We start from the raw sequence: 25,779 nt of genomic DNA on the forward strand, positions 1-25,779 counted from the left end.
TTAATGTGCTTGGCTGCAAACTGAAAGGTTGGAGTTTCAAATCCACCCAGAGGCACCTTGGAAGAAAGACCTGACAATCTACTTCTGAAAAAAATCAGCCATTGAAAACCCAATGAAGCAGTTCTACTCTAACACACATGGAGTCACCATGAGTTGATGGCAACTGGTTTTTTCACTCTATCTTTAGTGTTTGGAGCAGTAGGCATATAATGACTTATTGACTGAATTAATGAACTGAAGAAGGAATGAGTAAATGAACTTCAAGGATGTTTAGCACTTTACTGGCTTGGATCTTATCCTTTATTAGTTGACATAAGAATGAACTTTCATGACACCTGTCATCACCCATTATGCGCTCTGGTTCTTGATGATGCTCAGTCTGCCAACCACTCAGTTTCCAGAATCCTCGAGTAACCCTGGGTTATGGTTGGCATTTTCCTTCCCTTCTCGTCCCTCCTCCTCTTCATACCTCTGCTGTCCCCAGGCCTCCTGGTCCTTTAGGACCAAGGCTCAACAGGGAACTTTAATGGATGACCAGTTCATCTTCTAACAGGGACCCTGTGTAATTCTGAGCAGGGAAATGCCTGATATGCTGATTCATTGTAATGCACTGAACTCCCCATCAACTGTTTTATATCACAGGGAGTAGAAACAGTACAGGGGTACGAGTTGTATGCATCTCCTAGGGCTGCTGTGACAATGTACATAACCTAGGTGGCTTGAAACAACAGAAATTTATTCTGTCATGGCTCTGGAGGCTAGGAGCCTGAATTCAGGGTGTTGACAGGGCCATCCATGCTCTCTCTCAGGCACTAGAGGAAGATCCTTCCTCATTTTCCAGCTTCGGGGTCCCCTGGCACTGCCTGGTTTATGGCAGCGTAATTCTAATCTCTGCCTCTGTCTTTACATGGCCATCTTTGCTCTGTGTCTGTCTGTGTCTCTTGTTGTAAGGATACCCATCATTTTTGTAAGGAACGGTCATTTTTATAAGGAACATTTGCTTTTTGTAAGGATTAGAACCCACCCTACTCCAGCATGACATGTTAACTTAAATTACGCCTGCAGAGATGCTCTTTCCAAATAAGGCTACATTCACAGGTACCAGGGACTAGAACTTAAACAAATCTCTTTTCGGGACACAGATCAACCCATAACAGGAGGGAGGCTTGACGTCCCAATAGCATGTCCAGTCCAGGCTTGGAAGATGGCATGAAGAAGGTAATTTCGGCTAGTGAGAAATTTCAACTACGGAGAAAATAAAACAGGATAATGGACTAGACAGGAGCCAGGGTGGGACACTGGCTACCTAGATAGAGGTCAGGGGAAGCTTCTCTGAGTGCTGAACTAAGAGCAAAGGTGGAGAAAGACCCTGGGTGACCGAGTGTGCCAAAGGAGGGAATAGCAGACCGGGAATGACCACAACTGGGCAACCAGCTTTAGATGGTCTATGAGATATTAGCTGAAGTTTTGAGGCTTACTGTTTAATAGGGCAAATATGAGAAATGACATTTTTGAGCCAGAGAACCTTTCATGGCTGTGGAGATGGGGAAGGATTGAGGAGTCTTCATGATCTCTTGGATTTAGTTTAAGGGATTGAAGCCTCCTTAAGGTTAGAGGGTTGTGGTCAACACTGTGTTCACCTCCTTCTGGTTCCCAACCCCTTCCTGGTACATGAGAAGACTACATTTCCCAGCCCCTTGCAGATTAAGCAAGGCCATGGGACTTCTAGCCAATGAAATGTGGGAATTCCAGGCTGAGACATTTAAGTGCTGGTAGGTCACCTGCATGTTCATTCTCTTCCCCTGCTATGGCATCCCTGGAAACTATACAATGGAACAGCAGTGTCACAAGATAAAAAGAACTGAATCTCTAAGGGACTAGGTGGATGAAAGAGCCACTCACCCACATCAGACTTTGCATGAGTCAGCTGTAAACATTTACGGGCTGAGACATTGAGATTTCAGGTTTAATTGGCTATCGTAACACAATACCTGACTGATACAAGGGGAGAATATGGGAGCTTAGAAAAGGGAGGCTTGGGTGGGACAAGCACCCAAGGAAGAAGCCCAAATGCGGGACTCCCAAAGCTGCTTGAGGCATAAGCTCAAATAAAATGTGAGTCTAGGGGTGGGGTGGGGTGGGGTAAGCTCAAACTGTCCTAGAGGGCAGTCTGTTAATTTCTCAGCCATTTTTACTTTTTTGAGAAGTAGAAGTGAACACTAGCGAGTCTGGCTTTCCTGGAAATGCTTCCTGTTTGGCTTGGTAGGCTGGGAATTTGCCAGGCTTGTCCTATGAGCCGCCATCTGCCTCAGACTTTAGATCTTGATGGAAGCATTTCTAAAATGTATTAACTCACTAAAGGTTTGTTGAACGTTTGCTGCGTGCCAGGTCCTGTGTGCCAGGTGGCAGAGGTATAGTGATAGCTGCTGCCCCTGAGGAGATAAAAACGGGGCAGTGAGATTAGTGGTGGGAGCGTTCACAGGGTAGTCCAGTGGCAGAATCCTCACCTTCCATGGGGGAGACACAGGTTCAATTCCTGGCCAAAGCACCTCAACACAGTCTGTCCCTGGAGGCTTGTGTGTTGCTAGGATACTGAACAGGTTTCAGCGGAGCTTCCAGACTAAGATGGACTAGCAAGAAAGGCCTGGGAATCTATTTCCGAAAATCAGTCACTGAAAATCCTGTGGATCACATAATTGGTCATGGGAATTGCACAGGACTGCGTGGCATTTTTTTTTGCTGTGCATGGGGTTGCCACGAGTCAGTGGCTAACTCCATGGCAGCTAGTGACAAAAAGAAAATTCACAAGATGTACTCTGGGCAAAAAGAAAATGGCAGCTCGCTATGAGTGGGAGTTAGTGATGGGAGGCTCCCCCGAAGAGGGGGTTCTTTGGTTGAGTTTTCAAAGGATGATATGTATTTTACTTGTGGACAAAGGTGGGAAGAATATTCCAGGCAGAGGGAACAGCACATGTGCAGTTACAGCACATGATTTCCCTGGTGTGCTGCTGGGGCACGTCAATGAAGGGGGAGGGAGTAGTAGCTAAGATTGGGCTTCTTTATAAAATTTGCTTGGGAACATTTTCTGTTGTACTACTTAATGCTTATTTATGTATTTTAATGGAGAATCTTAAAAAATTTTAGTTTAACTTAAAAAATTTTTTAAAAAATTACATTTCTTTAATAAAAAAAGTAAAAAGTTTCTAGAAAAAAGAAAACTCAGAATCTTTTAAATAGTTTGTATTTGTTGATTCAGTAGTCCTGGTCTTGTTGTTGTTGTTGTTAGGTGCCGTTGAATCAGTTCCGACTCATAGCGACCCTGTGGACAACAGATTGAAACACCGCCCGGTCCTGAGCCATCCTTACAATCTTTGCTATCCTTTAGCTAATTGTTGCAGCCACTGTGTCAATCCACCTCGTTGAGGGTCTTCCTCCTTTCCGCTGACCCTGTACTCTGCCAAGCATGATGTCCTTCTCCAGAGACTGATTCCTCCTGACAACATGTCCAACGTATGTAAGACGCAGTCTCACCATCCTTGCTTCTAAGGAGCATTCTGGTTGTACTTCTTCCAAGACAGGTTTGTTCATTCTTTTGGCAGTCCATGGTGTATTCAATATTCTTCGCCAGCGCCACAATTCAAAGGCATCAATTCTTCTTCAGTCTGCCTTATTCATTGTCTACCTTTCACATGCATGTGATGCAATTGAAAATACCATGGCTTTGGTCAGGTGCACCTTAGTCTTCAAGGTGACATCTTTGCTCTTCAACACCTTGAAGAGGTCCTTTGCAGCAGATTTACCCAATGCAATGCTGGGAATGACAACTTGAAGAGGAATGGTGTTGCATTCATCGTCAAAGAACGTTTCAAGATCTATCCTGAAGTACAACGCTGTCAGTAATAGGATAATATCCATACGCCTACAAGGAAGACCAATTAATACGACTATTATTCAAATTTACACACCAACCACTAGGGCCAAAGATGAAGAAATAGAAAATTTTTATCAGCTGCTGCAGTCTGAAATTGATCGAACATGCAATCAGGATGCATTGATAATTACTGGTGATTGGAATGCCAAGGTTGGAAACAAAGAAGAAGTCCTGGTCTTAGGAATATGAAAACAGAAAAAAACTTTCTGTTCACAGATAGTATTATTCATGATAGTTTTTTAAAAATAATTTTTATTGTGCTTTAAGTGAAAGTTTACAAATCAAGTAGTCTCTCATACAAAAACCCATATATACCTTTCTATACACTCCCAATTATTCTCCCCCTAATGAGACAGCCCACTCTCTCTTTTTGTGTCCATTTCGCCAGCTTCTAACCCCCTCCACCCTCTCATCTCCCCTCCAGGCAGGAGATGCCAACATAGTCTCAAGTGTCCACCTGATCCAAGAAGCTCACTCCTTACCAGCATCCCTCTCCAACCTGTTGTCCAGCCTAATCCATATCTGAAGAGTTGGCTTCGGGAATGGTTCCTGTCCTGGGCCAACAGAAGGTCTGGGGGCCATGACCACCAGGGTCCTTCCAGTCTCAGTCAGACCATTAAGTCTGGTCTTATGAGAATTTGGGGTCTGCATCCCACTGCTCTCCTGCTCCCTCAGGGTTCTCTGTTGTGTTCCCTGTCAGGGCAGTCATCGGTTATAGCCGGGCACCATCTAGTTCTTCTGGTCTCAGGATGATGTAGTCTCTGGTTCATGTGGCCCTTTCTGTCTCTTGGGCTCATAATTGCCTTGTGTCCTTGGTGTCCTTGATTATTCTTTGATCCAGGTGGGTTGAGACCAATTGATGCATCATAGATGGCTGCTCAGCTAGCATTTAAGACCCCAGACGCCGCTCTTCAAAGTGGTATGCAGAATGTTTTCTGAATAGATTTTATTATGCCAATTGACTTAGATGTCCCCTGAAACCATGGTCCCCAGACCCCTGCCCCTGCTACGCTGGCCTTCGAAGCATTCAGTTTATTCAGGAAACTTCTTTGCTTTTGGTTTAGTCCAGTTGTGCTGACCTCCCCCGTATTATGTGCTATCTTTCGCTTCACCTAAAGTTGTTCCTATCTACTATCTAATTAGTGAATGCCCTTCTCCCACCCTCACTCCCTCCCCCCTCTTGTAACCACAAAAGAGTGTTTTCTTCTCAGTTTAAACTATTTCTCAAGTTCTTATAATAGTGGTCTTATACAATATTTGTCCTTTTGCAACTGACTAATTTCACTCAGCATAATGCCTTCCAGGTTCTTCCATGTTATGAAATGTTTCACAGATTCCTCACTGTGCTTTCTCGATGTGTAGTATTCCATTGTGTGAATATACCATAATTTATTTATCCATTCATCCATTGATGGGCACCTTGGTTGCTTCCATCTTTTTGCTATAGTAAACAGTGCTGCAGTAAACATGGGTGTGCATATATCTGCTCGTGTAAAGGCTCTTATTTCTCTAGGATATATTCCAAGGAGTGGGATTGCTAGATCTTATGGTAGTTCTATTTCTAGCTTTTTAAGGAAGCACCAAATTGATTTCCTAAGTGGTTGTACCATTTGACATTCCCACCAGCAGTGTAGAAGTGTTCCAATCTCTCCATAGCCTCTCCAACATATATTATTTTGTGTTTTTTGGATTAATGCTAGCGTTGTTGGAGTGAGATGGAATCTCATTGTAGTTTTGATCTGCATTTCTCTAACGGCTAATGATCGTGAACATTTCTTCATATATCTGTTAGCTACCTGAATGTCTTCTTTAGTGAAGTGTCTATTCATATCTTTAGCCCATTTTTTAATTGGGTTATTTGTCTTTTTGAAGTTGAGTTTTTGCAGTATCACGTAGATTTTAGAGATCAGGCGCTGATCAGAAATGTCATAGCTAAAAATTTTTTCCCAGTCTGTAGGTAGTCTTTTTACTCTTTTGGTGAAGTCTTCGAATGAGCATAGGTGTTTGATTTTTAGGAGCTCCCAGTTATCTAGTTTTTCTTCTGCATTCTTTATAATGTTTTGTATACTGTTTATGCCATGTATTAGGGCTCCTAACATTGTCTATTTTTTCTTCCATGATCTTTATCATTTTAGATTTTATATTTAGGTCTTTGATCCATTTTGAGTTAGTTTTTGTGCATGGAGTGAGGTATGGGTCTCGTTTCATTTTTTTACAGTTGGATATCCAGTTATGCCAGCACCATTTGTTAAAAAGACTGTCTTTTCCCCATTTAACTGTTTTGGGGCCTTTGTCATATATCAACTGCTCATATGTAGATGGATTTATGTCTGGATTCTCAATTCTGTTCCAATGGTCCATGTATCTGTTATTGTACCAGTACCAGGCTGTTTTGACTACTGTGGTGGTATAATAGGTTCTAAAATCAGGTAAAGTAAGGCCTGCCACTTTATCCTTCTTTTTAAGTAATGCCTTATTTATCCGGGGCCTCTTTCCCTTCCATATGAATTTGGTGACTTGTTTCTCCATCTCATTAAAGAATGTCGTTGGGATTTGGATCGGAATTACATTAAATGTATAGATCACTTTTGGTAGAATAGACATTTTTATAATGTTAAGTCTTCCTATCCACGAGCAAGGTGTTCTTCCACTTATGTAGGTCTCTTTTGGTTTCTTGCAGAAGTGTACCGTAGTCTTTTACATCTCTGGTAAGATTTTCCTAAGTATTTTATGTTCTTGGTGGCTACTGTAAATGGTATTGATTTGGCGATTTCCTCTTTGATGTTCTTTTTGTTGGTGTGGAGGAATCCAACTGATTTTTGTATGTTTATCTTGTATCCTGATAACTCTGCTGAACTCTTCTATTAGTTTCAGTAGTTTTCTGGAGGATTCCTTAGGGTTCTCTGTGTATAAGGTCATGTCATCTGCAAATAGAGATACTTTTAGTTCTTCCTTGCCAATCTGGATGCCCTTTATTTCTTTGTCTAGCCTAATTGCTCTGGCTCGGACCTCCAACACAATGATGAATAAGAGTGGTGATAAAGGGCATCCTTGTCTGGTTCTCGATCTCAGTGGGAATGCTTTCAGACTCTCTCCATTTATGGTGGTGTTGGCTGTTGGCATTGTATAAATGCCCTTTATAATGTTTAGGAATTTTCCTTCTATTCCTATTTTGCTGAGAGTTTTTATCATGAATGAGTGTTGAACTTTGTCAAATGCCTTTTCTGTATCAATTGATAAAATCATGTGATTTTTGTCTTTTATTTACGTGATGGATTACGTTAATTGTTTTTCTAATGTTGAACCATCCCTGCATACCTGGTATGAATCCCACTTGGTCATGGTGAATTATTTTTTTTGTATGTTGTTGAATTGTACTGGCTAGAATTTTGTTGAGGATTTCTGCATCTACATTCATGAGGTATATATGTCTATAATTTTCTTTTCTTGTGGTATCTTTACCTCTTTTTGGTATCAGGGATATGGTAGCTTCATAGAGTGAGTTTGGTGGTATTCCGTCCTTTTCTATGCTCTGAAATACCCTTAGTAGTAGTGGTGTTAACTCTTCTCTGAAAGTTTGGTAGAATTCTGCAGTGAAGCCGTCTGGACCAGGGCTTTTTTTGTTGGGAGTTTTTTGATTACCTTTTCAATCTCTTCTTTTGTTATGGGTCCATTTAGTTGTTCTACCTCTGTTTGTGTTAGTTTAGGTAGGTAGTGTGTTTCTAGGAATTCATCCCTTTCTTCTAGGTTTTCAAATTTGTTTGAGTATAGTTTTTCGTAGTAATCTGATATGATTCTTGTAATTTCAGTTGTATCTGCTGTAATATCGCCCATCTCATTTCTTATTTGGGTTATTTGCTTCCTCTCCTGTTTTTCCTTTGTCAGTTTGGCCAGTGGTTTATTAATTTTGTTGATTTTTTCCAAAAAACCAGCTTTTGGTCTTGTTAATTCTTTCAACTGTTTTTCTGTTTTCTATTTCATTTAGTTTAGCTCTAATTTTTATTATTTGTTTTCTTCTGCTGTCTGTGGGTTTCTTTTGTTGCTCTCTTTCTATTTGTTCAAGTTGTAGGGATAATTCTTTGATTTTGGCCCTTTCTTCTTTTTGGATGTGTGCATTTATTGATATAACTTGGCCTCTGAGCGCTGCTTTTGCTGTGTCCCAAAGGCTCTGATAGGAAGTGTTTTCATTCTCATTGGATTCTCTGAATTTCTTTATTTCATCCTTAATGTTTTCTATAATTCAGTCTTTTTTGAGCAGGGTATTGTTCAGTTTCCAAGTGTTCAATTTCTTTTCCCTGCTTTTCCTGTTGTTGATTTCCACTTTTATGGCCTTATGGTCAGAGAAGATGCTTTGTAATATTTCAATGTTTTGGCTTCTGCTAAGGCTTGCTTTATGACCTTCATGATAGTTTTTTAAAAAAATAAAATCTAAATGTTTCACAGTAGAAGGTGTTTAACTAAATTATGGCATATGACATAAAATGTGATGCTTAGGAAGAGTTTAGTCATGTGAGAAATGGCTACGTTGTCACACAAAAGTTCAGGATGCTAAATTTTACACATTAGCCCTTGGTATCTGCGAGTTCCACATCGGAGAACTCAACCAACAGCAGATCAGAAATATTTGGGGAGAAAAGAGTTATGTTGTTGCTGACACGTACTATGTAGTTAGGCCTAGGATGGCTGCATCTGTACTGAAAATGTACAGACTTTTTTTATTGTCATTACTCCCTGAACAATACAGTATAACAACCATTTACACAGCATTTATATTATATTAGGTATTATAAGTAATCTAGAAATGATTTAAAGTATATGAGAGGAAATGCCTAGGTTATATGCAAATACTATGCCATTTTATATAAGGGACTTGAACAGCCTCAGATTTTGGTATCCATGGATACGGAGGAATGACTGTATATAACACAGTCACTGTATAAAATTGCGTAGAATGTACTGAAAGGAAGTATACTCACATGTTGTTCAGGAGCTGTAACCTGTGACTGATGAAATTATGGGCAATTTAAAATTTCTTTTTTATACTTTTCTGTTTCCTAAATTACCTGTAATAAATGTGTGTTGCTTTTAATCTGAGTAGGAAAAGGCTTTTAACATGCCTTCATATTTGCTTTTCTTTCTACCCTTTTCCTTCTGTTCTTCCCTCGCTCCTAATTTTAGGTTACTCAATCCTTAGTTTAAGCCTAGTAATTTAAATTAGACAATATGACAAAAACGAATTACTGCCACTTGATAGCAGCATACCCTCATGTTCAGCTCAGTGGTGAAGATCTTGGGCTCTGGTATTAGACTGTTTTGGTTCAAAGCCCAGCCTTGGTTTACTAAGCAACGTTCCTTTGAGTAAGTTATTTAACTTAGTGTTGCCTCATTTTTGTCACCTTTAAAATAGATTTAAAAATAGTTACCACCCCAGGATTGTTAGAAGAATTAAATGAGACCACAAACAAAGCACTTAGCATGCTGCCTGATATGTCCTAAACACTCAGAAAATTATTAATATTATTGGCTTAGTTTTAATATGTAAACTTCTTTAAAGCTTCATCTTCAAAAGCAAATCTAAAAAGCAAAGACAAGCATTCAAGCAAGGACTTGTAAGCGTCTCATAATAAGGTGAAATATCTTAAATGTGAATAGCATTTGTGTATGTTGAGAAGGGACCGAAAAAACAAAGTACACATTTAATCTGTGATGTGGCCCATACCTAGTCTTAACCAGTTTGCAGACTGGCGTGCCTATTAGAATGGATGACTCATTCTTCTCTAAATACCAAGAAACCTTAATTTTTCAAAATCATTGGGAACTCCTGGAGGAAGTTCTGCTAAAGACAGATAACCTGTGTGTCTTAGTCATCTAGTACTGCTATAACAAAAATACCACAAGTGGATGGCTCTAACAAAGAGAAGTTTATTTTCTCATGGTAAAGTAGGCTGAAAGTCCAAATTCAGGGTGTCAGCTCTAGGGCAATGCTTTCTCTCTCTGTCAGCCTTCTCATTAATCTTCCACCGGACTAGGAGCTTCTCCGTGCAGGGACCCTGGGTCCAAAGGATGCACTCTGCTCCTGGCACTGCTCTCTTGGTGGTATGAGGTCCCCCGTTACCCCTGCTTGCCCTTTCCTTTTTATCTCTTGAGAGATAAAAGGTGGTGCAGGCCACACCTCAGGGAAACTCCCTTATATTGAATCAGGAATGTGACCTGGGTAAGGGTGTTACAATCTCACCCTAATCCTCTTTAACATAAAATTACAGTCACAAAATGGAGGACAGCCACACAATACTGGGAATCATGGCCTCACCAAGTTGACACCTATTTTGGAGGGACATAATTCAATCCATGACACTGTGCTTGTCCTGAATGCCTTTTAACTAAAAAAAAAAAAAAAAAAACAACTTATTGCCTTTAGGAGAACAGAAAAATCCATCCGTGGCTATTTGTGATCCAGCCAGACTTTGCAACTTGGTTTAGATGAATCAGACTGAGAGAAGATGTCTGATACGTTGGCCTGCGCTGGCAAACCTGTGGATGTTTCCTAATGTCCCCCTCCCTCCTCTCCAAAGGTGTGTTCATCCAGGCAATCTGAAGTCAGCTAGCAAATCCCATTCCCAGTGGAACTACTCCCAATTCCAGCCAGTGGCTGTGGATTTGCATGGCTTTAGAATCCAGCAGGGCTGTGGAAGGCTCTTTCCTCATTTAGGCCCTAATTTGCAGACATGCAACTGGCGTATCTACCTCTCTTGACACAGCCGTGATTACACGCCAACAAGCAATTTGTTAGCTCAGTTTGGGCTCGTCACCCACAGAAGGATAGGGAGGATGGGAACATGGTGCGACTCAGAAGTTCCCGTCCCAAGATAGAAGAGACTGGTTTGCAGGTCTTTTGGGGAGATGGCCTTCAAGAGACGCTGCTGGAAAGGTCCCTGCTGTACAGAAGGGGGAAGTGGCTTTACAAAGAAGGATTTGTCCCTCCTCCCCCCGTTGGTGAAGGCCACATGACAGGGACAGCAAATATTACAGTTGTCAAGGGAGGCAGGAGTGTGGAAGGAGGGTCGCATATGGGTGGGAACTACCACAGTGGCCTGTGGGAAGCAAAGCAACAAGCCACTCACAATGAGGAGGAGAACGGATGAAAGGATAAAGAAATGGGGTTGGGCCGGTAAGATCCTTTGCTGACTTGAGACCTGTAAGTGTGTCATATCCAGAGAATTTAAAACTTCTTGCTGAAGACCTCATGGCTGGAGTGCTCAGACAGATGAAGCCTGTCTGTATTTCAGCAGAGGTGGAGGGAATGTCTTAGTTTTTTAGTGCTGCTATAACACGAATGGTGCCCTGGTGGTGCAGTGGTTAAGAGTTAGGGTGAGCTACAGCTGCTGACCAAAAGGTTGGCAGCTCAAATCCACCAGCTGCTGCTTGGAGACCCTGTGGGACAATTCTACTCTGTCCTATAGGGTTGCTATGAGTCAGAATCGACTTGACAGCAATGGGTTTTTTTTTTTTTTTTTGGTTATAATTGAAATACCACAAGTGGGTGCCTTTAACGGGCAGAAATTTATTTTCTCACAGTTCAAGAGCCTAGAAGTCCGAATTTAGGGCATCAGTTCTAGGGGAAGGCTCTCTGTATCAGCTCTGGGGGAAGATCCTTGTCTCAGCTCTATAAGCGGAGCATTCCTTAGTCCTTGGAGATCTCCGCGTGGCATCTATATTCCCCCCATTTGTGCTTGCCTCTCTCTGTGTCTGCCTTGTTCCTTAAAAAAAAAAAATTATATCACCTTATATCAGGTTTAGTACGCACCCTACACTGGCATGGCCTCATTAACATAACAAAGAAAATCCTATTCCCAGATGGGATTACATCCACAGGGATAGGGGTTAGGATTCCAGTGCATATTTTTGGAGAACACAATTCAATCCACAACAGAGCATTCCAGCAAAGGCAATATCCTGTGTACCGATTACCTGGGGAGCATGTGGAAAGTTATCTGTTAAAGGTTCTATGTCAGCATCATGCCTGTGGGGAGAGAGAGAAAATGCCACAGATCTCTAGTGCTGTCCGGAGCCTTGAAGAGAGTGACTGGCCCCAATTCCCACCTGATGACAGAACCTCCTCAGCACCCACCCAGCTCTCCAGTGTCAGGCAGAGTCACTGCTTTGTAATATTCCTTGAATCTGGAATCTGAATCAAAGATGCAGTGAAGCCACGTAAAATTGTGCACTGCAGATTAGTAAGTAAGCACAAGTAAGCCTGTGTGTACCTTGCTTACTGTAAGCCCGTGCATACCTTGCTGACTGGTTAATCTGCCCCGGGTGGAAACCTGTTTGTGTCTGTCTGTCTGTGTGTCTCCAGCCTCTCCCTGCCCCATCTCCCCAGCTTCTTCAGCTGTTCCTCACAAGCTCTTCGGGTCTCCTCACCATCTTGGTCACTCTTATGGGAGAGTTCCCGGTAGACTGTGTCCCTCTGAAAGTGGTTTCCCCAGTGTGATCCAGGTGGGGCTGATTTGGGCAGAATTGTCTTCCTTTTCAAAGTCCCTGAGTGGCGCAAACAGTTATTGCGCTCGGCTGCTCACCAAAAGGTCAGAGGTTGAAGTTCACTCAGAGTTGCTTGGGAAGAAAGGCTTGGTGATCTACTTCTGAAAAATCAGCCATCGAAAATCCTGGGGCTCGTAGTTCTCCTGTGGCGCATAGTTCTCCTGTGGCGCGTAGTTCTCCTCTGACACACCTGGGGTCGCCACGAGTCAGAGTTGACTGAACCGCCACTGGATGTCCTCCTTTTCTTCAGGCATTTTCCGGGGACTTGTGTCACCTTTTTTAGCAGCACCATCAGCGTCCTTCCATAAAGAGCACAGAGGTGAGGCTGTTGCAAACCATGGACAAAAGAAATAAGGCAGCTAATAGTTGTCTTGTCAGTGAACTTCAAAGGGACCTAAAGTTTTCTCCCCTCTTTTTCAGGTCGTCTTTGCTTTGAACCAGACACTCCTGCAGCAGGAAAGCCTGCGAGCTGGCAGTGTCCAGATCTCCTACACGATGGAGGATCTCATCAAACACTATAATTGTGGTGACCTCAGGTCTGTCATCTTCAGCTACAACAGCTCCCAGGTGAGTGCCCTTGTCCTCTGCCGAGCTTGGTGTGCATTGAAGTACTAAATAAAGACATTACCTGCTGACACCGGCAAGTGGGTACAAAAGAATGAGGTCATGAGGGGCTTTAAAAATAAAATTGGGCCGATTTAGGTGTCATTGAATGAGATGCTGTAGCTAAGGAAGACATTTTTTTTAATGAAACTTTTAAGGAACGAGAGGGGCAATGATGAGGGTTGATTCCAGGATTCCAGACGAAGGACAAAGCTTCAAAGAGTTCAGCAGCAGAACTCATGGCTCAGGCAGTGGGTGGCATGAGCTAGCCTTAGAAACTGGTTGTGATCTGAGTCTGATGACTTTGTTAATACTTTTGGGAAATGATGGAGCAAAACTTTGGCTGCAGCTTTCAGTGGCTTCCAGGAACATACGAACATGATGAGGTGCATGAGAAGCTGGGAAGGCTACCAGCATTTCCAGATGTGGGTCCCATCCTGCAGTATTGCTGGATGAGGGTGGCTGAGCTGGTGGATCCAGTGTAAACACAGGACAGGCCTTAACTGTGGGCCATCAGAGGGAAGGAAGTGGCGGTCAGACCTCAGAGGACTGACTGCAGCTTCACACAGGGGGGAGGTGGGACAGAGGTTTGTTATGGTTTTATTAACAAATTTCTCATGGGATAAACCATTACCCTTCCCCCCACCCCTCAAGGTGATGTGGAAGTGGCAGGTACTAGCTGACCTTCTGAGTGGGTGAGCATGTTGTTGCCACCTCTGAAACCAATGTCTTCATGCATGATGGTGGGTGGGAAAGAGAGAAGAGAACTAGTGGGTGCGAGTGATGCTGTCCAGGTGGGTGTTAGGTTTGGGGACCTTGCCATAAGGAAACATGCATGAACAGAAGAGGTAAAGAAGAAACAGCAGCCTTGGAGAGAAGGACAAGATGAGCTGAGTCCAGCATCAGCCCAGGAAGGGGACATTTCACTAATAACAGAAGTGTCAGAAGATGTTGTCAGCTTTCCAGAGAGTCTAGTGTGGAAGGGGAGTCCCAGGCTGATGCAAACAGTTAACATGCTTGGCTGCTAACCAAAAGGTTGGAGGTTTGCATTCACCCAGAGGCACGTTGGAAGAAAGGCCTGGCAATCTACTTCTGAAAGCTCAGCCATTGAAAACCCTGTGGAGCGTAGTTCTACTCTGACACACATGGGGTCGCCATGAATTGGAGTTGACTTTCTGCAGCAACTGGTAGACTGGGAGGAAGTAAGGCCAAGGCAAAGTGTGTGTGGGGGGGGTGGTGGATGGAGCGAAGAGGAAACAAGAAATACGTAAGAGAAGGAATAGTAGAATTTGTGGTGATGATGATTCTTGTGTACACTCGTGGTGGGGTTGGGGGAATGGGGAGACAGATTAAGATGAATTGGGAAATTAAAATTTGAGGCAGCAGAAAAAAGCTAACAGGGAGGGATTTGGAAGTTCTCAGGGCAAATGGTAAAACTGATGAACCAGTTGCGAGGTGGATATCTTACCTGTGGCTCCTACATACCTGTCCTGCTCATGGAGTCTCTTCAGGAGATGTGGGATATCAGGGGGCATGCCTGCCATTGTGGAATGAGGGCTGGCTGGCCAGGGCTGAGTGGTGCAGCCCGAGGGTGAAGTTGGCGTGTTCCAGCCTCTTCCCACACATGACCCAGAATATGCAGGGTGGAGCAGGATGGTAGCAGAAGGCCATCCCGCATATTCTGGGTCGCCTGTGGGGAAAGGCTGGTACATAGGGAGTGAGTGCTCTGCTGAAGGGAAGAGATTTTGGGAAATTGACATGACTGGAAAAAAAAAAAAGATGACAGTAAAAGATAAAGGCCTTGGTTTTAAGGAAATAACAAAAAGAGATCTGTTACCATAAAATGGAAATTGATGGCTAGATAACAGTGTGAGGACTTTCAAAGGTCTTTGAGAGGCAACTGGGCAATAGGAGAAGCAGGCAGCTAGAAGTCCTATTTTATTTTTAACTAAGGTAGTGGTTAACCTTGTTAAATCCCTGGGTGGAGGAGAGAGCATGTGCCAGGAGAAGGTGTGGGGAGGCCGACGTTAAGGAGGCCAGCAGCCCAGAGGGTGGAAAGAAAACACAAAGTGTTAGCTTTAGCCTAAGCCACAGAGATGCAAAAATCACCCCCGAATGTCACAAATTTAGACATAACTGCACTGTCCTTAACCCAAATACTGAAACCAGCTAATGTGTGTACCTGAATCAGCTGAAATCTTTGCCAAGAACATTGGAGGAAGTAACAGAAAAAGAGGAAATGGAAAAATAATAAAAAATTTAAATTAATGGAATTTATAAAACAGTCAAATGTTTTTAGATTTCCCATGAATTTGGTAGTAGAATCACAGTTATAATTCTCAGACACATAATTTCATCTAAAACTTATTTTTATAGTAACACGTGAATCAAATGAGCTAAAACTATGGCTGTGTTTTACCTCCTTATGTCAAGAAATGGTCTCCTATGTCATCACATGACATCAAACGGAACTGTTTTAAATAGCCTGAGAGTTCTTTCAGTGTAGGTCTCTTAGTATTTTTTCACTTTGGTTACAGAAAATGCTATTATAGTTTGAAAAAACAGCAGCAGAGACTCCAGAAATGGTGCATCACTCCTCACCCCTCTTTTGATGCCATCTTGATTGTCTAGGCTAGGTGATTTGTGGCTCCAATGAAGCAGCTTCGGTAATAACTCTGTTGCCCTTAATTTTTTCTGTATTTTTATTTTGGCGGAGGTTCCCAGTTTTATTAATGCCACACTACCGCCTGAGGAGCTTGTCACTGCTCAGGAGATGGACAGCTACTTCCGCCAGGAACTCATCTACAAGCGCAACCAGAGAAATGGGGAGGCGGGTGAAGGCCCTCCTGGAGGAATTCCCCGACAAAGGCTTTTTCTTTGCCTTTGGAGCTGGTGAGTTGTAGGTCACTTTTGATTAGACCCTGGGGTCTGATGGTTCTACCATGGGGAAGGGGATGCCGAGGTGAGCCCCTGGTCAGGGCCTGTGTTAGCTGTGAGGTGAGATGAGGGGAGTGATGCCTCCCTTGACTTATTTCTGTCACGAAGTGATTCCTCCTGGTGCCTGAGTACCCAGCGTGGTTGAAACATTGCCAGACAGCCTGGTATACGTGGCGTCTCCCATGACCTCTGTCTCCGCTCGAGGCTCGTGATTATTCCCCAGCTGGGAAGGCATTTCTCCCTTCTCTGAACTTGCACTTAATCTCAGCTTCTTTTATGGGATCTTTGACTTTTTTTAACTTTTACTAAAATTTGTCTGTCTTTCCTCTCCTACCTGACTATGCGCCTCCCAAGTGTAAGGCTATTAACTATTAATAGCATACATAGACATGGACTGGGAAAATTATTTTATTTTCTTTTTGAAATAAATTCTCTCCTCTTCTGGAGTGGCTCTAACATAGCTTTACAATCTCAAGAGCCTAAGGACAGAAATGCCAGCGGCTGGGTAGTGTGTAGAAAGAGCGCTCTCTGGCCTGGTTTTTCTCTTCTGGATTCATCCACTGTCTTAATAAACTTGGACAAGTCACTTCCCTGTTTCTTCAGCAGCGAGATGGAGAAATGGGGAGAAGCACTTCTGGAATGGTGGAGTGAGGACCACCCAAAATCCGCTTGTACACAAATATTTATAGCACCATTATGCATGGTACGCAAAAAGTGGAAACAACCCAAAATTCCCATCAGCTGATGAATGGACAGTCAAAATGTGGTATATATCCATACAACAGAATACTGTTCGCCATAAAAAGGAGTTAAGTCGTGGTACATGCTACAGTATGGATGAACTCTTTAACATTATGCCAAGAGAAAGCAGCAGACGCAAAAGGCCACACATTTTAGGATCCCATTTATATGAAATACACAGAATAGGCAAATTATAGATACAGAGTAGGTTAGCCTTAGCCAGGAGCTGTGGGAGGGCTGGGCTGGGCGCAGGATGGAGCATGACCACTAATGGGTATGAGATTCTTTTTGGAGTTGTGAAGATGTTGTATACTTCAAAAGGGGGATGAATTTTATATGTGAATTATGTCCAAAAAAAAAAAAAAAAGAGGGGTTGGATGCCTACATCTTGTTTATTGAAAAGTTCTATGGGAAAACAAATTTCAGAGTCTGTGTGGGCAGTTTCCGTCTTCTGTACATGTCATGTGCCGCGTTTGGATTGTGGACTGTGTGCTTTGCTACACTCTGCCCACGTCCGCCTTGTCCCAACACAGGGCTTTCTCTAACAAAGCTGTTACTCAGAGTCTGTCATCGAGGCACTCTGACAGCGGTGGAGGTCCCCAGATCCCCCCTGACTTGTCCCCTAGTGGGGATGATGGCGGGCCTGGAGTGGGGCTCCACCGAGGCGCTGCATTATACATACAGTACACAGAGTCCTGGCTCTGTCCCAGCGGGTGGCGCGGTCTGAACCCATGGCAGGCGCGCAGGCCGCCAGCCCCGGGAATCGGCCTTCGCTTCCCGCTCCTGCGGGACTAAATTCCCTTTTAAAAGCTTTTCCTCTTGTCCAATGTCGGGATAATGGGGCTCTGGGTGGAAGCTCTGAGATGAAGGCGACGCGCGCGGTAGCTGAGCCTTTGCCAGGGCGCACGCATTCCTGCGCGGAGGGAGTGCTGAGCTGTTTGGAGGGCGGGCCCTCAGGATATGGATTGTGCTGGTAGATGGCCTGGGTGACTCTGTGACACCTGGGCCTGTGTAGTGCTCAGGCAGGGTCGGATATTTTTTTTAAGGTACGCGCAGGCTTGTTTGTGCTTATTTACTAATTCGTAGTGAACTATGAACTATGGGTTTTACCACATCTTTGATGGGGGTGGGAGGTGGTGGGTCAAGGGGGAGGCAGGTGAAATTGTGCAGTACAGATTAGTAAATAAGTTCAAGGAAACCTGTGCTTACCTTGCTTACTGGATGATCACTCCCTGTCAGGAATTGTAAACTTGAAAAGAGGTTTTGATCCTGTGGGACGGTGCTGTGGGCTTGGGAGAGAGACAGATGCTAGCTGTATTTAGAAGCAGAATCTTTGATGTGGTGAAAAAAAGTGAAATTGTGCATTACAGATGACCTGGTAAGCAAGGTAAGCACTGTGCTTACCTTGCCTATTGGATAATCCACCCCTGTACATGTCACCCCCTCTGGGAAGTCTTCTTAGACATTTGGAGTGGAGTTACTCCCTCCTCAGTGTTCTCATGCCGTTTGTACTTGTTACCTTTAGAGAATTATTCTGTGGAGTTATATTTATTGGTCTGCCCCGTGTGTGGGGCCAGGCGGGGGCCAGGAACAGCCTGTTTCCCAGTGCCTGGAACATAGACTGTGCTCAGTAACTGTCAGACGGGGAGCAGCATGGACTTCAGTCACCTCTCCTTGCTTTCTAAGTAATAAGGTGCATGATTTAGAGAAGGGCTTAAAGGAACACACACCACCATGTATACCCAGTTCACAAGCTTACTGCTGCTTAAATTTCTTTTACGAGATAAAATGTAAACATTTTAAATTTTGTCTACTCCTTTTATCTGGAGCCCTGGTGGCACCAGTGGTTAAGAACTCAGCTGTTAACCAAAAGGTCGGCTGTTCAAACCCAAAACCCTATGGGGCAGCTCTGCTCTGTCCTATACAGTCACTATGAATCAGAATCGACTCGATGGCAGTGGGGTTTTTTTTTTTAGAATCTACCTGAAACTTTCTATGAGTGTCTGATACCTTCGGGAATTAGGTTAGATTCCAATTTGTCCTGGAAGAAGAACCTTAACTGTTCCTGTTTTCAGCTAAGGCCAGGAATCTGTTCCTTTCAGGCCTTTTCAGTTAAATACCTTGGAGGGTGAATGCTGTATTCTGGGGGGCAGCTCTGAGACCCCCTCTTGGGAAGCCATCCACACGTCCAGTAATGAGCGGGAACTGACTTTGTATCCAAACTCCCCAGCTTGTTAAAAAAAGGAAAACCATAAATCAAACAGTTTTTAATTTTTACAAAACTCTCTCTTTCTGGCCTGGCATGTGGACTATGTATAGAATTTTCCATTCCAACAGAAAAACTTGCTTCCATAATGGCAAAGCATTGTTAATAGGGGCCGTTCATTCACTCAACAAATATCTCTTCATTGCTAACTGGTTGAGAGCGTGGACTCTGGAGTCAGACCACTTAGGTTTGATTTGCAAGTTGCTTAATCCCCCCGTGCCTCATTTTCTTCACCTGTAACACGGAGGATGAAATGATATGTGAAGTGCTGAGAACTGTGCCCAGCACCTAGCAGTGCCCAGAGTTAGCTATTTTTATTACAGTGATTGCCCTCTGCCAGGTGTGCTTGCTAAGGGCTGGGGGAGTGAGGGTGGGCATACTGAGGACTTGGTTTGGAGGCAGAAGGTTGGGTTTGGTGTCGGGGTACTCTCCTTAGCTGTGTGACTCCAGGCAACTCACTGCTCTGGCCCTCAATGTCCTTGTGCCTGACATGCTGCTACTTACCTGTCCTGCCTGCCTTGCAGGGCTGTTGTGAGGCTCCATTCCAGAAGCTCCCTGGAACTGTCCTTTGCTGGAGAGCTGGGAGGGGATTGGCAGGGTTATTTCTTTGTGCTGGGGTGTGTGTGTCAGAGGGTATGTTTGGTGCTCCTGAGAGCTGCAGAGATTCTGATTGTTTTTTCTCACTGCAGGTCACTTCATGGGCGACAACACAGTGCTTGATGTTTTGAGGCGTGAAGGGTATGAGGTGGAACACGCCCCCGCTGGACAACCCATCAACAAGTAAACTTCCTGTGCTTCTATCCTGGTTGGGGAGCAGCTAGGGGAGCCAAGACCCCCACAGGGCTGTCTGGGTATCAGGGTGGGTTGTTATTCTGAGGGTCTCCAGAAGACCCCAGCAGAGCCGTTTTCCCCAGACCCAGCGAAATGGCCATTAAATGGATGCTGAGTACCTGGCTCAGCTGACATTGATGTGGCTGGGGCTTGCGTCAGACAGTTGGCTGGTCACACTGGCCTTTTCCTCAGCAGTGTTTGGGACAGAAGGGAAAGCGAAGAGGAGGTTGCTCCATGGGCTTGGGGTCTCCAGGAGGGGTGGTTAGGTTAAATGTTCAGTGCCCCTTGGCCTAGGCTTTTGGAAGTTTTAGGGAGACAGAATGGTGGAATCAGGCCCACAGTGATAAAAAGGTCCGAAGGGACCAGAGGTGCAGTGGGGCCTTCCAGACCTATCTTGGGTCTGGGAGCAAAGCCCTTTCTCTTTCTCTTAACTGTTTCTCCACCCTAGATTGATTTATTTCTTGTCTTTATGCAGAGCCTCCCTCTGCCCCTGTGGACCTTTCTGTAAAGAACTCAGGAGGTTCAGACCCCAGTTCCTCTGATATCTCACTGGCCTCCCAGGCTAGTCTTCTACCTGGTTTCCAGTTCCAGTGGCACGGGTGGTCCCTCTCCCCCTTTCCTCACGCCCCACTTCTCCAGATCCATGGTCACTAGCGCCTCCTCCTGGCAGAGGTCTCAGTTGTAGTGAGAGTTCTCTAGGAGGCAAACGCTTTTCCCCAGGGGATAGAGACAGGGCATGGTCCAGCTTCCTGTCATGCCCCTCTTTCTCCTTGGAAGACCCACCCTCACCTCCATCAGCTCAAGCCCACTCCACTCTCTGTCCCCTCACTCCAGAGGCTCCTGCCTGGCAGTCCAGTTTGCATCCCTGGAGCCGTGATCCTCCTAGTCTCCCTTGGCTACCTCCCAGGCTTGTCTTTCTGCCACCTCTCTTCATACCCCATACTCAGGGTGTCAGTAACAACAGTTCTGCATATTTCTAAAGCACTTCCCAGTTTACAAGAGCTTTTACGTGAGACTTCTGATTTTTAACCTTCACCAGGGCCTTTGGTTTCCTCCATTAAAGCCTCTCTCAAGCTGCCCCTCTTCTCCAGTCCCATGGTCATCGCCCCCTTCCAGGCCCTTCTTTCTCTGGTTCATTCCTCACTCTCTGTGGGAATAATCTTGTAAGTATCCCTTACTCAGAAGCCTTCAGTGGTTTCTTACTGTCCTTTGCAAAAGTCTAGTTCCTTCATGCTGAGGCCTTGGCACCCAGACACTACCTGGGTGGTAGATATGCTCCTTGCTTCAGAAAAACATCTGTCCTGGTTGCAGCCTTTCCGTGTTTGCTAATGCTATTTCCTGTCTGGAGGGCCCTCCCCTCTTCCCTTGATTGGGAATAGTGTGCTTCTCCTTGGGTCAGCTCTGCTCAGTCTCTATCCATCTCTCCTGCCTGTTCTCCTTCAGCTCTGGAGGGAGAGCTGAGCCCCTGCTGGTTCTCTGCTCATTTCAGGGGAACTGGGGGGTCTTTCTTCACCCACTGGACTGTGTGCCAGAACCCCTGGTCTTTTCTCAGCTGCTTGCCCCAGGCTGGCTGACTGGACCAGGGTTTGTACACAGTCCCTGTGGGGAGCTGGTTGTTCCCAGGCTCCCTAGTTCTGCCTCTAACCCTGATATCTGCCCTGGGGGAAGAGAAGTCAGGAATCCGATTTCTAAAAGGGCTCCAGAGGATTCTGATGCACAGTGAGGGTCGAGAAGCAGTGCGCTCATCAAACTGGGCTGCTCGCTCTTCCAAGGGAGGAAAATGACGTTTGTTGATCACTTGTCAGGTGGTGGTAGCCAGGTTCACATACACACTGTTAGTCCTTAATCTGCCCTGTGAGGTACATCATTTACTGGTGAAGAAATTGAAAAGTCACACAGCTAACCAGAGCCACACGGATAGCCAGGGCCACACAGCTAACCAGAGTTTCCTATCAGGGATTCGAACACTCACTACTTCCACCCCCGACTCTTTGTATCAGAATCTGTGAGATTTGGCAGAAATACCACATCTTCCACCACTGCTCCAGCCTGGGGTCATCCTCTTGTGTGATCCCAAGGAGTGTGATTTGTGCCTCTGTGGTGGCCCTTCTTGCTTTCACTAGAGTCTTCAGGCCAGGGGCTACGTCCTACTCAGGGTCGGATGCGCAGCAGTACCTACCCTGGCGCCTGGCACACAGTAGATAACCAGTTGGGCTTGGTTGATGTGCAAATATCATCATTGCATGACCGCCCCTGTGCATTCATTTATTAGCCAGTGCAGGGAGAGAGTGTCTAAAAGCTTTTAGTGGTGAACTAGCCTATATTCCTCCTGGTTGAAGCCATAAGGGAAGATGAGTTCTCCAGAGGGGCTCCTGTTCGGGGGCGGGGGGGTAGGGGTCGAAGGGCCCAGATCGGGGAGATGCCCACAGTGGGTAAGTTGGTGAGGAGAACCAAGACAGCTGTGGAGATACCTGCTTCCCTCCTCCCTCTATGGCAGCCCTGGAGACTTGAGGGATGATTCTGATCGTATGGAACTTGAACTTGGGGCAGGCTGGTGTGGATGGGGGACAGGCGGACTGTAAATGGTGACCGAGCTTACTCCATGCTCAGGCCCAGCCCCAGGTGTGACCCTGAGTTTTGGGGTAGTCCCATCTTAGGATAGGGAGTGGTGTGTGTGTTGGAGGCAGGAGGGAGGTTGGCAGCCACTACCTTCCAGCTATCAGGAGGCTGGAAAACACAGGATGTGCTCCAGGCTTTAAAGGTGCCCTTCCCTGGACAGAGAAGAGGAAGCAGGAGTTTCCTGCTGGGCTGATCTGCAGAGGGTTTAGCCAGTCCCTCCCCCTACCCCGGGGATAATGGATACTGTATTAGTTTTCTATTGCTACCGTAACAATTACCACAGACTTAGTGGCTCAAAACAACACAGATTCATTATCTTACAATTCTGTAGATCAGAAGTCTGACATGGGCCTCACTGGGCTAAAATCAAGTTGTCAGCAGGGCTGTGTTCCCTTCTGGAGGTTCTAGGGGAGTGTCTTAGTCATTTAGTGCTGCTATAACAGAAATACCACAAGTGGATGGCTTTAACAAAGAGAAATTTATTCTCTCACAGTCCAGTAGGCTACAAGTCCAAATTCAGGGCATCAGCTCCAGGCGAAGGCTTTCTCTGTCAGCTCTGGAGGTCCTTGTCATCAGTCTTCCCTTGGTCTGGGAGTATCTCAGCACAGGAACCTCAGGTCCAAAGGACACACTCTGCTCCTGGCTCTGCTTTATTGGTGGTATGAGGTCTCCCATCTCTCTGCTTGCTTCTGTCTTTTATATCTCAAAGAGATTGGCTGAAGACACTATCTAAGCTTGTATGTCTCATCGGTTTAACCACCACTAATCCATCTCATTTCATCATAGTGATAGGATTTACAACACATAGGGGAATTACATAAAATGGTCAACAATCACACAATACTGGGACTTATGGTCCAGCTAAGCTGATGGATATTTTTTTGGGGGACACAATTCAATCCATGACAGGAAGAATCTGTTTACTTGCCTTTTCCAGCTTTTAGAGGCTGCCTATATTCCTTGGCTTGTGGCCTCTTTTCTTCACTTTCAAAACCAGCAGCATGACATCTCTCTGATTATTTTTCTATAGTCATATTCCCTCTGACCATGGTCAGGGAAAGTTTTCTGATGTAAAGGACTCATGTGATTAGATTGGGGCCACCCAGATACCCAGGATAATCTCCCCATCTCCAGGTCCTTAACTTAATCACAACTGCAAAGTTCCTTTTACCATGTAAGGTAACATTCATAGGTTCTGGGGACTAGGATGTGGACATCTTTGGGAGCCATTGGGCAAGTCAGTTCATTTTCCTGGCCCTCAGTTTCCTCATTTGTAAAGTGGGTGTTATGATTCCTCAGGACCCGTCACCTCAGAAATTTGAGAAAGATGTAAACCAGGAAGAGTGAAGCTAATTTCTTCTGGACCTCCATTCCCCCACGCCTCAGCCCTACTCCTGCCCAGAGGGCTATTAGCTTGACCCTCAAGCCTTGGCCTAGGCTACCTGAAATAACTGGGCTGAGGTCTTAATGTGTTTGTGAACTGAACAGAACCAAAGCTGTGATTTGTCCCACTGTGGATCCACTGCTTGAAGCCATAGATACCAGACGTAATGAGTTTGAGACCATGTTCCTTGCTAAGTTAGAGCAACAGACAGTTCTTGAGGGCCTACTGTGTGCCAGGGCCTGTTTAGGTCATATGGAGGCCAAGAATGACACAGATAGTCTCTGCAATTGAAGTCTCATCAGGGCCTGGGCGTGATGGCTGTCTGCTGACCATCTGATTCTGAATTCCGTAGAAGGCCACTAGAATCTTAGAAAGCCTTAGTTTGGTCACTTGCCCTCCTTGGGCCCCAGTTTCTTTGTTGATGGTACGACAGTTCTGTGCCAGATTTTGTGTTGGGCTCTGGAGACAGGGATGAATATAACAGGTCCTGTCCTCCAGGGGGCTTCTATCTCTGACTGTTCCTGGGATTCCCAGCCTCAGGTACAGTTGTTGCTGTTTTTAGGTGCTGCTGAGTTGGTTCCAACTCATAGTGACCCTATGTACAACAGAATGAAATGCCGCCCGGTCCTGCGCCATCCTCACAGTTGTTAGTTTGAGCCCATTGTTGCAGCCACTGTGTCAATCCATCTTATTGACGGTCTTCCTCTTTTACGCTGACCCTCTACTTTACCAAGCATGACGTCCTTCACCAAGGACTGGTCCTTCCTTATAACATGTCCAAAGTATGTGAGACAAAGTCTTGCCATCCTTGCTTGTTCTTCTGGCAGTTCATGGTATAGGTTTCAGAGTAGGGTCTTGTATTCTTTCTTTACCATCTGAGAAATTCCCTTCTTTTATCCTTTTTGCCTGACCTGTTTCTCTTTTTCATTTTTCTTCTTTTATACCTTCCCCCTTCCTCGCACAGGGCCATGAATGCTAACTAGCCTCTCAGGTTCTGTTAGGCTGTGGTCAGAACAGGCATGATTTCTTCAGGTGGGCAGTTTCTCAAGGCTGAATCAAAAGGGAGTAATCAAGGTCTTACATGTGCTGGTCTGCTGCACCCACATCATTGGAGGAGGGAAGCTGGCAGCATGGCACATCCACTGCTCCCCTTCCTCAGGCAGATGGAAGCTTCAGGCCTCTTGCTGCCTTTATAAGGAGACAATGGGATTGATCTCTAGTTGCTGGAATTCTTCCACTCACACCGAAGACCACTGACAAAAGACCTGCTGTAGGAGGAAACTTGGTCTTTCTAATGGCTTATTTCTTCACTGAAGTAAGTGTTTAGGGCCAAAGTCACCTTGAAGGATAAGTAGAAATAAGTTTGTACTTTCCACCAGTTGTGAAAAACATACCTTTCCTTTGGGAAATTTGGTTTGTGGCCAGACCTGGGGTGAGGTGGGAAGAAGCCAGCCCTGTGAACACTGACAGTTCTTCACCTGGGACAACAGCCAGAGGCTTTTTCCAAGTACTGCCCTCATAATGGTACAGGAGGAATTAACAGGGTTAAAGGCCACTATAACTGTTCCAAGCAGCTGAAGTGGTGTAATGGTTAAGCGCTTGGCTGCTAACAGAAAGGTTGGCAGTTTGAATCCACCAACGGATCGGCAGGAAAGAATTCCTGGCGATCTGCTTGGGTAAAGATTACAGCATAGGAAACCCTGTGGGGGCAGTCCTCCTCTGTCCTATAGGGCCGCAGAGTCAGCATCAACTCAAGGGCACACAACAACATAACTGTTCTAAGCAAATGGCATTTAAACACTTTTTATCCATTTAAATACCATAACCTTAGTGACTTTCTACTGACAGTGGTGACCTGTTGTTAGGAAAGGGCAGTAATTATATGCAGCTAAACAAAACAAAACAAAACCTCATATTTCCTCTTCAGGG

The 25,779-nt window shown here is 45.0% G+C and overlaps 1 protein-coding gene across 1 annotated transcript in view; it reads left to right on the forward strand.

Moving 5' to 3' along the window:
* The window catches only part of TRABD2A (TraB domain containing 2A), a 77,624-nt gene that overhangs the window by 48,127 nt on the left and 3,718 nt on the right, over positions 1-25,779 (forward strand). Inside the window, 4 exon segments of the mRNA XM_049856191.1 lie at positions 12,890-13,036; positions 15,789-15,893; positions 15,895-15,964; positions 19,706-19,796. Coding sequence (XP_049712148.1) covers positions 12,890-13,036; positions 15,789-15,893; positions 15,895-15,964; positions 19,706-19,796 — 413 coding nt within the window.

The sequence above is a fragment of the Elephas maximus genome, chromosome 17 (genome assembly GCF_024166365.1).
Source record: "Elephas maximus indicus isolate mEleMax1 chromosome 17, mEleMax1 primary haplotype, whole genome shotgun sequence".
In the NCBI taxonomy this organism is placed as follows: Eukaryota; Metazoa; Chordata; class Mammalia; order Proboscidea; family Elephantidae; genus Elephas; species Elephas maximus.